At 36.9% G+C, this 14031-nt stretch overlaps 1 protein-coding gene across 1 annotated transcript; it reads right to left on the bottom strand.

The window, feature by feature from the left end:
* Positions 1 to 2107: 2107 nt before the first annotated feature.
* Positions 2108 to 11330, bottom strand: LOC134679139 (lysophospholipid acyltransferase 5). The gene is made up of 4 exons (XM_063538005.1): positions 11108 to 11330; positions 9133 to 9844; positions 8300 to 8434; positions 2108 to 6582 (listed from the first exon to the last, which is right to left on the bottom strand). The coding sequence occupies exons 2-4, from the start codon at positions 9839 to 9841 to the stop codon at positions 5984 to 5986; spliced, it is 1443 nt and encodes a 480-aa protein (XP_063394075.1). The 5' UTR covers positions 9842 to 9844; positions 11108 to 11330; the 3' UTR covers positions 2108 to 5983.
* Between the last annotated feature and the right edge of the window lie 2701 nt (positions 11331 to 14031).

Raw genomic sequence — 14031 nt, 5'->3', positions numbered from 1 at the left:
AAAAGTTTGGAACTCGACAAATAATGGAATTTGTATGCAACATTGCAGTCCTAAAATCGAGACTGCAATGTTTTTAACTTTTTAATTTTTGACTGACCATAAACTCCGCGCTTCGCGACCTATTTTTTACACGGCAAAGTCGACTTTGACGTCCATTTTTGAGAAAAATAAAATATTTGATATTCCTTCATACTTTTCAGGTTTAGGACTGTTTGACACTCTTTTATCTCGTTCGCACTCAAGCCAGCGTCATTGTGAACCATTTCGTTGTCTATTTTCTGTTTCACTCATGTCAAGCGCTCACCAATCCCGACTAAAGGACCTAAAGAAGAGCGTGCAAGATTTAGTTCCTTTCGGTTTTCATTCTTAACAGTTCTTCGTTCTTGGGGGTCATCCATTAATTACGTCACACGAATTTCTAGGTTTTTTGACCCCTCCCCCCCTCCTTGTCACACTTGGTCACATTTGGCAAACCCCTCCCCCCTAGTGTGACGTCACATTTTTTCTACGAAATCGCCAAATCGAATTAAGTAAGTACCTAAGTATTTTTAATATTTTATCAAAATATTTTTGACGATATAAATGTTAGTAATTTTATAACCCAAAAATGCTTAGGACAGAAAATTAAACGATAAAAAACGATAACTGTTTTAAAAGCTTGTTATTTAAATGTACAGCGAATAAAATAATTTAAATAAATTTTCGGTTACTGAAGTTAAAGTGACGTCACAAAGTTTGTGTCTCCCCCCTCCCCCATGTCACATTTTCTTGACCCCCTCCCTCCCCCTAAACGTGTGATGTAATTAATGGATGACCCCTTGACCGATACAAGCCTAATAGTCCATTGCAAAACAATCATAGTCTACGGGGCATGTCACGACACTACGTCCAATTCGCACGTCGCTCCGAAGTGTGAGTAAGACAACCCTATGTGCGTATTATAGCGACTTCTCGCTCGCACGTCGGAGCGACATGTGAATCGGACGCAGTGTGCAAAGCCCCTACTGTGTGGTGTTGCCATCATAATTATATTTAAAAAGTCTGCTACAGAAACTGTGATAATCCATTATTTTTATCGAAAATTGTATGTATACATGGTCACATTATACTGTTATTTATCTTAAAGTACCACAATTGATTTTCAGAAAAGAATGCCATATTAAGGAAACTTATTTATTCGTATTTTCAAAGATACAATTCAAATAATCGTCGAATAACTTGACAATACTATTTAACATGGTTAAAAGTCTGAACAGGCATACGGCTCGCCTTTACATACGGACAGATGTTTTCATGGGTGGAGAATCTGCTGTAGTTTTGTGTAATCCGTGCCCAAGAGCCTCAGACCAAACACTATTAATGCAATATTAGCACAACTCGCGAAGTACCTAAGAGTAGCTTTATAATATACTCGCTCTATACTCGTATGTATTATGAATTGACTATTAAATAGTAACAATTTAACACATTTATTGCCACTAAGTGCTACGGGTTACGCTCGTAGCGCGAAGCCACGGTTCCGCCGTATGTAGCGCGTAGTCGCTACGAACAGTGCACCCGACAGTCGGGTTCTTGGCCGAATGTGTTAATGGGTGTATAACTTATAAGGTAGTATACAATGTATTTAATTACATTTATTTAAAATAGAGTTTTATTGTTCGATGCAAATATTGATAGAGTAGGTAGTAAAAAGGTATGTTATTGTAGGTAACAGGGATTAGGCACTGGTCCCACCGCGAGCTAGTAAGCTATGAGCTATCGGCTATAAACACGAACAAAAGATAAACACTCCCGTGTAAATAAAAGAGACACGGCGATATTTATAGCTCACCGCTGGGCGAGTAACTATAAATATCGCCGTGTCTCTTTTATTTACACGGGAGTGCTTATCTTTTGTTCGTGTTTATAGCCGATAGCTCATAGCTTACTAGCTCGCGGTGGGACCAGTGCCTTAGGCAGCGCTATAGCTACATACAAGATCACTTTTCAGTATGTGCTACATTATTGTAGAATTAAATAACTGTTAAACATTATTTTATAGATTAATTTCTCAGGCTTGAGATTTAAGAGTCCATTCACAAAATACGCTTGCTCGCGTTTCCATATATATTTTTTTACGTAATGCTTTTTGGTGAGGGTCAATCGGTCCTCGCTAGGAGTACGGGCGGCCGATTGCCTTTAAGTTTGTGTTATTTATTAAATGATTTTAAATTACCTATGATGTATTTAGTATACCTTAAAAAAGAGTTGAGGGCTTCTTCTTATGGCGAGCTACGTGCGTCTGTGTGCGGGCGCACACTACCATCAGACACATAAAGTACATAAACTGATCATCGCCTCTGGCGCAGACATAGCGAGCCATCCTTTTACTAGAACATATGTACATACTTAAAGCATTAACTTAACTAATACAAGCACAGTGCGTAACTGATTCGGCTCGTGATGAATCATATACAAATATGATTGCAATGATTAAATGATAAATAAATAGGAGTAGACTATGTCGTGGTTGAAACTCAACTTGTGTTATTATGCTCAATAAGTTAATATTATTAAATACCGTCGACCGGGGTGAATAGGTGTAAAACCTGGAAATGAGATTTACCTGATAATTCCTTCGAAACTTCTTAAGCATTCTTCTTGGGCATTAGCATGTCGAGCACTAGTACAGTCGCCATCAGATATATCGGAGCGGCCAAGGTGCTCACAAATATCTGAACACGCCTCTATTGTCAGGTCGTTAGAGCGCGTGCTCAGATATTGTGAACACCTTGGCCGCTCCGATATATCTGATGGCGACTGTACAACCACATTAATTGTATCATGCGTTTTAAAATAATTTACATGAATTTGTGGGCAAATTTATAAAAAATTAGGAATTTAGCAAGTACTTATGTGTTGACGACCGGTCTGGCCTAGTGGGTAGTGACCCTGCCTATGAAGCCGATGGTCCCGGGTTCGAATCCTGGTAAGGGCATTTATTTGTATGATGATACAGATATTTGTTCCTGAGTCATGGTTGTTTTCTATGTAAATGTATAAGTATTTATATATTATATATATCATTGTCTGAGTACCCACAACGCAAGCCTTCTTGAGCTTACCGTGGGGCTTAGTCAATTTGTGTAAAAAATGTCCTATAGTATTAAAAAAAAAAAAACTTATGTTTCAATCCCGGTTTTTATCCCTATTCACCCCGTTTGGCCTTAAACTAGACCTATTAACAAGTAGTTTATTACGGTGTTAACTATGGCCGCGCAACTACTTGATGAACCAGCATCGATCAGTTGTTAGGGCTCGCGCCACTCATCGGCTCCGTTCTAACCACACCTAGGCACGAATCGCCGAGTTCCTACTAGCAAAGTAAGTATAGATACAATTTCTGTGCGGGCCGGGCCTACAGTCAGCAGCAGAAGTTGCTAAGCGGGCCAGGTGTTCAAAATTACCTTGACGCGCTCTTATTCTCTTAACAATTACACCTCGCCCGCTCAGCAACTATTACTGCAGACTGTACTATAGAGTCCAACGGACTAGATATTGGTGCGGTTTGTACCTACATTCAACGTTAACGTTCGCCATTTCATAAATTAATGTACTTATTATGGTACCTATCTGTAAGAAATTCTTAGTTATTAAAATTCTTATTTTTTTTTTAATTTTGTGACTGGATCACAAATTGACAAAGCATTTCGACCGAGGTAGAGTTAGACCAAAACATGTCTGCAAAAATGTTGACAGCACGCACAGTGCAAGTGTTGTTTATAAGTACGTCATAATTTGATAGAAGTTTTGGCGTTTAAAATAACACTTTGCTGCGTGTGTCGCTGCAGACTTCTTGGTCTAACTCTATTGATCTAGTTTTCAATTTAACACACTGTAACGCACACTTAGGCCCACTTGCACCATCCCACTAACCCGGGGTTAAGAGGTTTAACCGTCGACCCAGTGTCAAATTATACTGGTAACCATGGTAACACCAGGTTTAACCGGTTAAGCCCGGGTTAGTGAATGGTGCATGTGGCCCTTAGGGTCGGTTGCACCAAAACTGCCAGTCACCGTTGAACCGTTTGCTAAATTTAATTTAGTTTTATATATCACTGCTGCTGAGTGACGTTGATGGATCCACTAATTGCGGTTGGTGCAACTGGCTCTACCTTGTGTAAATGCAGCATATTTTAAAACTTGTGTTCTTTCTATTAAATATGAATTTGCTCACATACATAGACATATATTATGCCGTTATTCTTAAACGTATGTCAAATCTAACAAACCGTTGATAAACGTGTGTCCCTCTCCGTCATCTTGACATTTCTATTTGTTAGAATGAGACAACATTTTACAGAGGTTTGTTACGGCAGCGTTTGCAAAACAAGATATTGTGAAGTGTTTGCTGCCACTACGTCCCGTGGAAGATTACACTTTACGGCGTCTATTTAACAAGTGTGCGCTAACCTTAAAACATCATCAATGTCTTCTACATTATACGAGTATAAGGCCCACTTGCACCATTCCACTAACCCGAAGTTAACCGGTTAAACTTGGCGTTACCATGGTTACCAGTACAATTTGGCACTAGGTTAACGGTTTAACCGCTTAATCCCGGGTTAGTAGAATGGTGCAAGTGGGCCTTATAGGAATTTATGCCTCAGGAGTACAAACAGCAATACTCCTAACTGTACATTAGTAGACCTTATTACAAAAGACATAATATATGGTCCACCGATATGGTTAACAGTGTGGGCGATGGTACAAGCTTCTAACGTGGACAATTTCTACTACAGCAGATCAAATATGGTCCGCCATATGAAACCAACATAAGCTGTTATCTTAATTATGTTATTTAACGGCAACAAATGACTGGACGTCAATAATCTACACCACTGTTATCTGCAAGTTGGTATTGATTAATGAATTATGTACCTACCTAAATCAGTGAGAGCGAAAGTTAATGGAAAGACAACAAGTAGGTACATTTTTAACGCCGGTTGTTGCACAGAATGTTAGAGTTTGTGAGTTGTGACGTCTTTATCGTACAGTCGCCATCAGATATATCGGAGCGGCCAAGGCGTTCACAAATATCTGAGCACGCCTTTATTGACAGGGCGTTAGAGTGCGTGCTCGGATATTGTGAACACCTTGGCCGCGCTCCGATATATCTGATGGCGACTGTACGAATAAGGTACGGTCAACTATAAATATGAAGCAGTGGATATTATGAACCTTGTGCTTTATGCTTCACATCACAGCCTTATATAGGTATTAAGCTAGTAGTTTAGATCATTATTATAAAATCAAAACTATTGACTTTCATTTTTTAGAGATACTACTTTGTTTATTTATATGTATGTATATTAACTTTGAAAACCCTTTTATTCGTAAATTAAGTATGAGAGAGGTGATAGAAACAAGGCAGGTACGTGGTAGCCATTAGACAGTAAAGAAAGAGTACTAGATTACACTAAGAGTTACCTACACTTGTACAAGTATTTAATAATAAAATTTAACTACGTATCTACCTATCTACTTCGGAAACTCGCATAAGCACAAGACCTTTTTATCACATTTCTATAACTAGATACTAAGTTGATTGAATTTACATTCTTGAAGTAATCTTGTTTACTATAGTTTGTTCTTTTAGGCATTTTAATGATTTATTAATCATTACGCCAATAATATACACCATATTATTATAATACAATATACAGATGTCTTGTATGTATAGTATTATTTCATTAACCGAATGACGAACCTCGTGTGTTGTTTACATGATTTTAAATACTTGAAATAACAGACGATAGGTTAGGCAAGTTTTAGAATAGATTAGTCAACGCATCATCTACTTACAAGATTAATGTCTGAATTGTACATTTTCTGAGTCTACGAAAACGCTCGCTCACTATTGGATCTACTCATAGCAACCAGCAATTATAGTTGTCACTTCAATCTTATTTTGAATCACTTATTAGACCTAGATACCCTTATTTCATTGAGACTTCACTTTTAACTTGAAGTGCTTGATACCAGCAATAATGAGTGGCTTATAAACGAACGCCCACGGTATGAACAGGAAAAATCCTGAAAAATACAGACTCGAGTAGATGTTCCACCACTTGGAGAATGATTTGAGGTCAAAAGGAACCAAACTCCAACCCATAAACACTATGGTGTATAGCTTCAGCACGGCGTACAAAATGTACTGCACGATACTGTTGGACCACATGGTATGATAAAACTCGTGTTTGGTCAAAATAGATTCTAGACCTTTCTCCATAAATATGATAATGAATTCGTTAAAGAATGTCATGTAATAGCCGGACCCGGTTCCGTGCCAGAGCGCTAAGAAGAGTAAAGTGAAGAATTGGCTAGCGTTTCTGTTGCCGAGAAATTTGAGTCGCTTGTAGATGTACTCGGCGGCGAAGTGGTTGGTGTTGCAGTTGAAGCTGTCGATGTAGTGCTGGAACTTGGTGGCGAACTCGAACCGCAACAGCTTGATGTTGCTGCAGCCGTCCCAGCGCGGCACCGGCGCGCCGCCCGCCGCCGGCGCCGACCCGTTGTACGACAACCCGAACCGGATGCATGACGCTGCACAACACACATCAATTATATTACATCGTCGGGTGACAAGAAACAGTCACTAAGTACCATGAATCTAGGATATACCTGGATCTGGCATGAGTGGTGGGGGTAACTGACAGAACGAGATAGTCTTATGTATCTTTCAGTAGGAGTAGCAGAGAAAGCGGTATTATTGCTTGTCCTTGTCACAGTCTCACTTTTTGTTTGTTCCCCACCTTTTTATTAGTATGGAGAATGGTGGGCAACAAATGAATTCGACCAATCACAGTGTCGCATTTGCGTATGTTTTGTCCCTCACGGAGGCACGCGTATACCACTTCTATGCGATCCTACCTTCTATGCTAAGTACTATCAAAAAATTAAAGTAACAATGCACTTTATTACACTTGTAACACGGTTTATTGTCCAATAATTTCAATGGTGTTAGTTAGTGACTTTTGCTTGTCACCCGACGACATACTGACTTAAGGACCGGTAAATCTGTTTCAAGAGTCATGTACAGTCAGCAGCAGAAGTTGCTAAGCGGGCGAGGTGTTCAAAATGATTTTGACACGACTTTATTATCAAGAGAATAAGAGCGTGTCAAGGTAATTTTGAACACCTCGTCCGCTTAGCATCTTATGCTGCTGACTGTACCTATGAAGTGTTCCTACTAGCGACCAAAAGATGGCGCGAGGGGCAAACCAAAAATATATAGGTTTTGTGTTGATTTAAAAGTAAAGGGAAAAACAACATAACTATGCAGGTCTGTAGGATATACATAACAATACTCTCAGACACCAGACACATGCACAATGTGCATTGCACATTGCAACACATAAACCCTGAATTAGCATGTAGTGTTACAAATTCCTAACACCTGTCATTGTTCAAACAAGAATACGAGTATAACTAACAAATCACCTATTACTTCAATTAATTTGTATGCAAGAGTAGGCACCCCAAGTATTGTTAAGACATAAGTAATGACAATGAGTTTGATCTTGAACCTTAGGTAAGTAGGTAATTGCTATGATCGACGGAAGTACAAATACTTTAGAAACAAAGAAATATCATTATGCTAAACAAGAATATCACTATGAACATGACCTTTGACACTAACTCCTAATTTATTCATTATCAAGTAATACAAATATATGAATACCTAGGCAAGTTATATTGATACTGTGAATAAATATTTATTTGTTATGTTAAGCATGTGTTACCCTTGTAACTTATCAAAATTATTATGTACCTATATAGGTACATAATAAGTCTGATAAGTGTAACTAGGTAGGTATATAGTTATTATAAGTAACTAGGTATATACCTAGTTACTTATAATAACTATACAGGGTGGAAAGATGACTCGGGCCCTGGAGGGAAACTACCTTAAATCCTTAAGCTGGCTCATTTTACTTAAAGGAGACATTCCTTTATTTTTAAAAAGAAACAAAACTGCATTTAAAGTATTTTTCTTTTTTTTTCAATTTGGCTTGTCTAAAAAGATCTTAAATACTAAATATTAGATTTTATGGATATTTTGTACGACAGGCAAGCGAGTTTTAGAAAATCTATGAATGCAGTTTTGTTTCTTTTTAAAAATAAAGTAATGTCTCCTTTAAGTAAAATGAGCCAGCTTAAGGATGTAAGGTAGTTTCCCTCCAGGGCCCGACTTATCTTTCCACCCTGTATACCTACTTAGTTAGATACAATTTGATAAGTACATATTAACAGTAGTTACCTTCAGTGAGCAGCCAGCAGGATATATACTTGTAGAGGGCAAAGTGCGCCCACAGCCCGCAGTATAGGTGGCGGTAAAAGATGGACCGCTCCCAAAACTCGTCTGATTGCATGTACTTCATACTAAATACACTCACTGAAATATAACAAAAAATCCATAAGTTTTTTCATGATTGCTAATACGAACGCATATAACATCTAAGTAGCATATACGTAAAGGAAGAAACGGAAAACTCAATTTCATGGCTGAGGAATCTAATCAATTTTTCAACAGTTCTATTTCAATCATAGATGCACCGCAAAAAATCTAAGTACAGTACTAGTTTGTTGAATAACATTTCTGAATATTTTGGAGGTTGGTGGTGTACCTACATAATTATTGTAGCCTACGGTGTTATTTCAGTCTTCATTACCATTTAGAAAATATAATATTTGGAGATTTATTAATAAATCTGTAATAGTATATCTGTAATTATATGTAATTTTGTTAAACTGGGACAAATTAATACATACAGGATGATTTTGTTGTCTGACCATTCTCTGAGAGGTAAATATATGGGTCATACTTAACAACTTCTACTATGGGACAAACACCAATGTTGCGAAATTAAATCTGCCTTATACATCTGTCTTATACATTTCAATGAATCACATGACAATGTTTTCTAAGGAACATCAGATTTTTTTTTCACGGGATCGAGGTTGGCCCCATTGTAAAAGTTATTCTGAATGACCTACATATCCACCCCTCAGAGTATGGTCAGACATAACAAAATCACTCTGTAGTATGATTACTATAATTAAATATTAAATAAATATCTGGAAAGTGCTTACCTCCTAGTTGGAATGCTACCAAATATAGTATGCCTTGCAGAAGTCTCTTGAGTGATTCCTTTTCATATAGGCCAGCATGCTGCTCCAATGGGAACTTATCATAAACAAAGTCAATGTAGCGTTGGAATGAAAACTGAGGGCCCACTAGGAAACAGGAGGGAAAGTACACAAATCCAAGCAGCTCTACTAATGTGGGTGGATTTTCAATGGCTGTCTTTTGATTTGTAGCAGACAGTTGCTCTCCTGCTTTCATCCTCTGGTAGTCCCACATGTCAAATGACAAAGCTATAAGCTTCAGAGTCAACACACAGTGAGGCATTGTCCATGTAATGTCATAATCTTCAGATTCAGTCAAAATATATCCAGCCATAAGATAAGTTATATTGAACACAAATGTTATAATAACATTTATCTTTCCTGGCCCAAAAATCATTGTGGTTAAATATATAACAAGCGTGGGGATAAGATTATGGTACATTGATATTCCAAAGTTGTATAGAGCTATGTCAATGCCTGTCACAATGAAGTAGATATTCCGTAACTCTTTATGTTGTTTGACATATTGATGGTATACTATGGCCAGAGGATAGACCATAAAGATTGATAGAAGCAATTTGAGAGCCGGTTCTGATGTTCCAATCAAGTCAGCAACAAATGGGACAGGGCTAAGCCCCACCCAGCTCAGAAGAGAGAAGAATAGGCCCCACATTGTCTGAAAAGCAAGAAATAAATAAATATATAGCAACTATAAACCATGTATAAATTGTTTGTATGTTACAGTTCAACAGAAAATACATTTTCACAAAAAGATAATAAACCATCCAAACAAAGATAGGTCTCAATACTTATGTGATATTCTGTTAGTTAGGTGGTTTTACAAATGTGTTAACTAATTGTATTTGCCTTTGTCTAATGTCTATCTATACATAATTTTAGACATCAATGAAATATTACCAATGTTTAGTTTAGAGATTTTAGTTATACCACTATCAGTCCCTGATTAGTAATGATAATGTACAAATGTAAGTCAGCACATCAAGGTCTAACTTGAACTTTATAGACTGATGAAGGTCCATACATTCATCAGTCTATAAGTATAAGTGGAGGATCCATATCCTCCACTTTGATAGAAATCCTATTCGACATAAATAAACCCATGTCATTACTAAACTTATTCATAACTAAACTCAAAACACATTTGATAAAGAAAACCTATTATACTGTTAAAGAGTTTATGGAAGATACAATTAATAAAATTTTTACAATAGGCTATTTACTTTGATATACAAATTATAAGTAACTACCTAGTGCTTTCATCATGAAAGCAGTTAAGTTTAGTTACTATAATTATGTATAAGTTAGTTATAAGGAAAATTGCTACACTCCACGGGGGTCCATGTGAAACATTATTTTATTAGTAACATATATGTGCATCCCATGGTTTGCAATAAAGATTTACTTACTTACTTACTTATAGAACCTACCCACAAAATTTTATAAGATTTGATAAAGAAATATGTCACATAGATGAGAAAAGCCAGCCACTAAAAGCATTTTGCACAAGAAAGTTCACTAACTTCACATCACACTATCAGTCACTGAATTTAGAAAACAATTGAATAAAATTGTCATGTTGGGTCCTAGGTCCTAGGATCCTGGTTTGGATATGTCTAGATAATAAAGCCAGGCACCACTGGTGAGGAATCAAATATTAGTTTCATTCTTTCAGAATATTAATGTGCAGGCACAAGATTATGGTTAAAGATGATAAAGATTATTGTGACTCTTGGTGATAATATTACAATACACTGCTAACAAAAAAAATGGTTTTGTCGAATATATTAAAAATACTCAAAGATACTTTCACTTAACACAATTTATAAATACTTTTGTGCCTTCTTTTTGATTTTATTTTAAATGTTTACTAAATAATAAATTCAGCCGCAATTGCATTATTAACGTGCTATGAACATACCAAAGTGCACCTCACTGAAGACTGCAGCAAACACGAAGTCGAATATACTTTACCTACACTATTTACCTATGCCACTATCACGTCCGTACGTCCATAAATTATGCAAGAAAGCATGGCTAACTTCGCAGGGATTCAAATAAAGTATCCGAGTAGAGTGAATTTAGTCACAAAGATAAAATTACATATCATACGATTGTTATAACTCTTCGCTGATTATAGCTGATTCACATTACCTATATTTTGCCTCAGTCACATAATTGACAGCGAGCCGAGCACAGACAGCAAGCGCCGCGCATCGCAACGGCTGGCATAGGCTGGCATACATGTACGTCCCGTCCATAGACAATTTAAGTCAATCTGCCATCTTTCAGAGTTTTCAGTAGACAAAAGAAACGTCATACTGCCTGTTCAAATGGGGCCCAATGGCCCAAACAAAGAGTAGTATAATATATATGTACATTCCATGACTCTTTCCGAACAAACTCTACAGATTGTATTTTCACGAAAATAAGGCCTGTCCAGAAGGGAACAATCTTTCGGCAATATGATTCAATTGTCCAATCAAATCAGGTGGTGCGGACGCAAACGCCAATTTGACCACTTTTACCAATTTTAATTTTATGGTGATATTTTAGCACTCAAAAATGCCCCGAAACACGAAAACTAGCGTCAAAAATTGGTATTCTTGCGTTCGCACCCCATTTTATCGGTAATTTCGGTCATAAATGTCATAATAGGTGCTTGAATTCGGCGAGCCAGGCGTTTGCGTCCGCACATAGAAAAATTGAATTTCGCGGTTTTTTCTACTGACAAGATTTGCTTGACCATCTATATATATAGCCGGTCAAACAACTTTGTCACTAGAATAAGGCGCGAAATTCAAATTTTCTATGGGATGATAACCAATGAAAACCCTTCGCGCTAGCCAAATACATATTTACCATGTTGTATCACCAATTGTCTATGATTTAAAAAAAGCTAAAAGTCTGTTGTCAATTTAATGTCATTCATTCAAATTGTTCGCGGTTTATAAGTTTTAGGGGTTTATTTTAAATAATATATTAATAATGACTATACCGAGTGAGGTCCACAAACTGTTATCTAAGCTCGTAAATAGGTAATTACGACAGCGTGCGAAGTCGACGTGAAGCGTTGTATAATGCAAAATTGAATGCAAAAGTAGGTTGGGGCTCTATTAATATTTTGATACTTTCAGTAGGCATTAGTTCTAAGATATGCCTATAACTTTGATTAAAAACGTGAATGTATTAATAACTGAATCTCATAAACAGGACAGGATTTTAATTATGGTATTATCGAGCTCAGTGTTATTTACACTACATTTCATTGTTCGCCTTGTTACATGGTGTCGTTAAGTATGTCGGTCCACGGGTCCATTTAATACTAGACTCTGAACACGCTAACTTGACACAAACTTGGCAGTAAGAACGCATACATAGATATCCCTATAACCCTATAAGCTTTATGGGGTCATTGCGCTAGTTTCCGTCGCACTGGTCGATTAAGTCGGACCCGGCTAAGTTTTCATGCCAATTGTTGCGTCAAGTATGGATCTTATGTATAGGATATTTATGCATTCTTACTGCACTGTTTTTGCACAGTTAGCGTGGTCAGAACGAGTCGAGGCCAGAACTTTTACAAGCCACTTTCTAGCCTCTGACCACGCTAACTTTGCACATGCATAGGTATTGGCTACAAATATAATGACCACCAAAAAATACTTTAGTACCCTAAATAAAAAAATCATGCTTACCAAAAAAAAATACTGAACACCAAAAAAATAAGGCCTAAAATTACAAATGTACCACCATTTTAATTACGACTGCACTTCAAATTGTATTCGAATACCAAATATATTGAATGATTACCAAAAGTCATTAATGATCACCAAATCTTGAAGACCAAATAAATGCGATATTTTCACCTAAATAAACCACTATGATACCAAAAAATCTATACATATTACCAAATAAAGTAAAATGATGCCAAAATTACTAGCCCCTCCCGCTCAACCCCCGTACCCCGCACCGAATAACTTAGGTAGGCATACTGAAATGCTACTAGAAAAGTATGTTAGGTTAGGTTTGTACTGCTATCAGTTAAGTGGGCTAGGTTAACACTGCGACCGTTACAGAAACGAATTGCTACTAGAAAAGTGGGTTAGGTTAGGTTTGAACTGCGACCCTTACAGAAAAGAAATGCTACTAGAAAAGTGGGTTAGGTTAGGTTTGAACTGCGACCCTTACAGAAACGAAATGCTACTAGAAAAGTGGGTTAGGTTAGGTTTGAACTGTGACCCTTACAGAAACGAAATGCTACTAGAAAAGTGGGTTAGGTTAGGTTTGAACTCCGACCCACACAGAAACGAAATTCTACTAGAAAAGTGGGTTAGGTTAGGTTTGAACTGCAACCCTTCCAGATAAGCAATGCTACTAGAAAAGTGGGTTAGGTTAGGTTTGAACTGCAAACCTTACAGAAACGAAATGTTACTAGAAAAGTGGGTTAGGTTAGGTTTGAACTGCAACCCATACAGAAACGAAATGCTACTAGAAAATTTTGCTTTGCTTTAATAGGATAGCAAGATTTAAAAATTTGGTTATAATTTTACATTAAAATGGAGTTCTAATTTTGGTGGTCATTTACCATTTTTGGGTTTACAATTATTATTTTGGTGTCATTTTATTTAATAGGATAGCACGATGTAAAAATTTGGTTATCAATTGACATTAAATTGGGGTTTGAAATTTGGTAATTATTTACAATTTTTGGGTTAATAATGATTAATTTGGTGTCATTTCCTTTAATAGTAAAATGTAATAAAATTGGTAATCATTTCACATTAAAATGGTGTTATAATTTTGGTGATCATTCATTATTTTAGGGTGGTAAAGTAGATTTTTTTG

The sequence above is a fragment of the Cydia fagiglandana genome, chromosome Z (assembly GCF_963556715.1).
Source record: "Cydia fagiglandana chromosome Z, ilCydFagi1.1, whole genome shotgun sequence".
In the NCBI taxonomy this organism is placed as follows: domain Eukaryota; kingdom Metazoa; phylum Arthropoda; class Insecta; order Lepidoptera; family Tortricidae; genus Cydia; species Cydia fagiglandana.
This window is presented reverse-complemented; position numbering and strand designations above follow the sequence as displayed.

Bases quoted from the DNA above. Each gene is read 5' to 3' on its own strand.
- LOC134679139 (XM_063538005.1), bottom strand. From the start codon at position 9,841: ATGTGGGGCCTATTCTTCTCTCTTCTGAGCTGGGTGGGGCTTAGCCCT. The intron at 8,435-9,132 runs GTAAGCACTTTC...GTTATATTTCAG, and splicing joins GGTAGCATTCCAACTAGGAG to TGAGTGTATTTAGTATGAAG. The intron at 6,583-8,299 runs GTAACTACTGTT...TGTGTTGTGCAG, and splicing joins CTGCTGGCTGCTCACTGAAG to CGTCATGCATCCGGTTCGGG.